Source organism: Artemia sp. Qi Xiang Cuo, chromosome 4 (assembly GCF_049724085.1).
Source record: "Artemia sp. Qi Xiang Cuo chromosome 4, ASM4972408v1, whole genome shotgun sequence".
NCBI lineage: Eukaryota > Metazoa > Arthropoda > Branchiopoda > Anostraca > Artemiidae > Artemia > Artemia sp. Qi Xiang Cuo.
Window position 1 is genome coordinate 9252905 of NC_142797.1, and position 4163 is coordinate 9257067.

Genomic DNA, 4163 nt, shown 5'->3' on the forward strand with positions numbered 1-4163 from the left:
ATTAAATTACAAATTATATTTTGTCTTTTGGTAAGAATCGGTTTTGGAACCCTCCTCATATTAATTTATGATCGTTTTTAGTTTGACTGTTGTTTATTTTAATGTCTGGTTGTTTTGGGGTTTATTTATTTATTCATAGGCCTACGGATTTGTGGTAGTTGTAGGCTTGGTAGATTATTTGATTTTATTTTTGTTTTTTTTTGTTTTAATGTAGTTCTTAAATTTTTTGGAAAACTTTGTTTTGGAATTTTTAAAAAAATTAATTTATCTTCGTTTGATATTTACATAGTCTTTTTCAGGAAGAAAAACGAAGCCTCTTCTTAAGTTTAACAGCCATCCCTTCCATAAAAACGTTAAACAGCACCTAGACATTACTAGCAGCCCATACGCATAATTTCTAGTTTTTCTTTAAACTCACAAATCCGTATTATATGATATTTGGACTCCTTTTATTTGACCGACAACATCAATATTTCTTTTCGATACATTTCATTGCGTATATTAGATTTAAAGTGTTGTGTTTGGGTTTAGGGGGGGGGGGAGGTGCCTAGGATAGGTTACGTATTTAATATATGCTATGCTTTACTGAGTATCCGATATATCCGACATTTTTCTTCCTCGAGGGAAAGACAGTGCTGAGGAAGCAGGTATTGCAGTGACTCCAGCAACTTTCTGCGACTAAGGAATCGCTGATGCAGTTACAAGGAGTAAGCTACTTACAAGATGTGAGAAGAAGCGAGAAATCGGCTTAAAATGGGCATTGAGAAGAAAGACCTGATTTTATTTACGAACGTTTTTATTAGTAATAAATATACGTAGCCTAACTTATGAATTGACTTACGTAACGAACTTCTATATTCGTATACTTTTATTACGTATATTAGGGGGTTCGCCTCCTAGTCAATACCTCACTCTTTACGCTAAAGTTCAAATTTTGTTCCAATTCTTTAAGAATGACGTTTTTGGTATTCGGTAAAAATTTTCGCTGAAGGCAAACATTTTGCAAAATTGCCCAAAATTCTTGATTTCCCTAAATACCTTCCCAAAAAAATTCACCGATCAAAGTTTATCAAAAACTCTCACCTAAATCCAAGTACCAACAAAATTTATTGTAAAATTCCACTGAATCCACTCTGATTTCTCACACTCGACCAGGGTTGCCACTTCAACAAAACTACTGGTACTAGCCAGGATAGCTCAAAAGTACTACCACGACAGAAAAGTACTAACTCCCTGCATAAAATTTTGCCGCGTGTTGCGCGGAGCGAAACACGCGGCATTTTAGCACCGTAGTTTCTCTTTGGCTTTTATTTTTATTTTTTATTTCTGTATAGCTAGTCGAACACTGACTTCCGATATGGCAAAAAAGGGCCACTGGTATGGGAAGCAACTACAATCAAAACCATCGAAGTTATCTCTGGATGTTCACTATGAACGGTCCGTAATTGCCTATGGTCATATGGTCCGTAGTAGGGTAATAGGGCGTCCAGAATATCCGTTTTCTGAGAAAATAGGACAGAAAACTGGAAGCAGGAAAAGTGGTCAAGATGTGAAGTTTTTTGAAACAAATCTGTACAAGTTTATCAGTTATCCGTATCAAGCCTGTTTTTTTCTGAGTCAAAACCTGAAAAAAAAATTAAGCATCAGTTAGACAATTAACCTTTTTTCTCTTTAAGAGCTACTACATTTAAAAGCTACTTTTATTTATCACTTATTGTCTCCTTTTTGGCATTTTTTTCAGGAAAAGCAGTCCACACTACCATTTTCCGTCCCGTTTTGCCTAAATGGGACTAAACGTGGGCAACGCGCTAAAGGCGTCACCCTAAAAGTTCAGTTAGAGAATTTTATTTACATACCTTTAAAGTAATAAAAATGTTATTTAAGCTCACACTTCCACTTCCTCGCACTCCTGACCAGCTCTGTTGGAATATCCCAAGTCTCTCGATTCGGCACTTCCCTCCTGACATGCATAATATCGGATATTGTTTCTGGCAGTAGTCTGTTCCGGAGGGGGGTCCGAACTAGCTTTAACAGCAAAAACTGACGTTCGGCCGAAGCGCTGCTATGAGGCAACGAAATAATATCTATCTATCTAAATACCGTTTATGAATATAGGTAGGTGAACAAAACCAGAGTCCCCAGCACCATCGTTGAGGGCGGACACTGAATTCCAAAATTCCAAAACTGACACTTTCCCTTCCCCTAGCTCTTTCTTCAAGAATGGTAGTCGCCTCCACTCTCTGTTTAGGGCTTCAACTTCCAGCGAACCATTGAAACAGTCCTTGAATATACGGAAAAGAGGGATTATAGAAGGAACTGATCCAGATAAAGCAGTTTCTGGAAATAACCAGTTTAGCATTCGAAGCAAGGGGTCTTCAATGTTTACTCTTCGCTTTATTTCAGAGCACAGCTTGATATAAAACACAAGGCAATTTTTCTTTGTCGCAGCTACCTGTCTGTCTTGAAGTTTCCGACTTTCAATCTGATCAATTGCAAAGAGCTCAAATTCGGCTCCAAAATGCATATCCGTCTCCATAGCTTTGAAGTTTCTTGGGTTTGAAAAATCTATTTGAAGACTGAACGTATGGTCAAAAGCTCGTCTTTGATATAATTCCTTTCCAGTTCGGAGAGAGTATTACCCACGCTTTTTAAAAGTTTGTGAACTTTCACTTCTGCGCTCTGGAATTCAAAATTCAGGCCGTTTACAATAGGAAGAACGTAATTCAGAAAAAAATAATAAAGCTTGACTTCGGGATCGATCAAAGCTATATAAAGCTTCACTGCCGTTTGATCCCGACCTTCATTCGCAGGTAAGGCGAAAAACAACGTCACAGCAGTCCACTGTTGCACCAGCCTCAGAGAGACGGCCTCAAACGCTAACCAGCGAGTTGCAGATGGGTACAGGAGTGCATGCTCGGCTACTTCACAGAACTTTTGGAATTCCTTATACTCACGGAGTCGTTTGGCACTATTCGATACGTACGTGTATATATCATTGCTGAATCTGACGATCTCTGTAGGTAACTGCTCACAAGCACTAGCAGAGCAAAGTACAAAACTGTGACAGATGTTTCCGAAAATAGCCAGCCAGGGAATATCTTTCTTTATGAGGGCTGCAAGGCCGTTGTTCTTCCCAAGCATTACATTTGCATTATCAGATGCAAATCCTATGCAGTTTTTCAATGTCCTCTTCTTCTCACTTAAAGTCTTATAGATCAAGTTTTTAAGACCCATTGCTGTTGTATCCCCAACTTCTGGAATGGCCAAAAAGTCTTCCTTGATTCCGCATGTAGTTTTGTCATAGTAGCGAACGAGGATGACTAAGTATTTTGTCCCACACTTATCAGTGCTTTCATCAACCATCAACGAAAAGAGCGATTTTTCCAATCTTGAGCTCAGCTGGCTGATGGCGTATGGGGCAATTACGTTTTTGATTAGTCCAGTGGTTTTAGTTCTTCCACGTGCAAGAAGCTTTACTACTGATGAATCAGGGATAAATTTTTTTAGCAATTTGGGCAAGCTGTCCATAATACTCATTTCCTTGGATTTTGATGCTACCCAGGCTGACATTACCAACTCTAAAGCTGTCACCTGTTGGCTAATGAGTTCTCCTTCCTTTGCTGCTCCTGATAAAATAAACTCATTGGTTTGGTTATTAGCAGTACGCACTTGGTTCTTCATACTAACAACTTTGGATATGTCACTTTTCCTCAGTGCATGTCTAGGTAAATGGGATAGGCCACCAGTAATGATCTTTTCGCAAAACCTACACCAAAATTTTGTCCTATCCCTTGGATATCTTTGCAGCCAGACCTGCAAGTCTTTATCTTCTATCGATTTTGCACTGAATTTCTGTATTTTCACTGGCTTTGGGGGTTTATTTCTGCTGATTCTTCGTTTTCTCACATTTAATAGTTCATTCTCTTCACCTTCAATTTAATTTGCAGCTTCTTCACAGTCACTGGCACTAGCTTCAGATTTATTGGCTTCGTCACCAGAATCATTAGCTAGATAGATAATCTGTATAAGAGCAGTGACTTTAACCGGTTTTCCATATATCAAACCAGTGGCGTAGCTAAGGGGGACAAGTAGGGGCCCTTTGCAGCACAAGTTTAGTTTTTATGGGTATTTGCTTCTCTAAAAGAAGTATCTAATAGAGGAAG

The 4163-nt window shown here is 38.7% G+C and overlaps 1 protein-coding gene across 1 annotated transcript; it reads right to left on the minus strand.

Annotated features, from left to right (window-relative positions):
* Positions 1-2565: 2565 nt before the first annotated feature.
* LOC148952761 (zinc finger BED domain-containing protein 5-like) lies at positions 2566-3681 on the minus strand. The gene has a single exon (XM_089087772.1). The coding sequence runs from the start codon at positions 3679-3681 to the stop codon at positions 2566-2568; it is 1116 nt and encodes a 371-aa protein (XP_088943898.1).
* Positions 3682-4163: the final 482 nt, after the last annotated feature.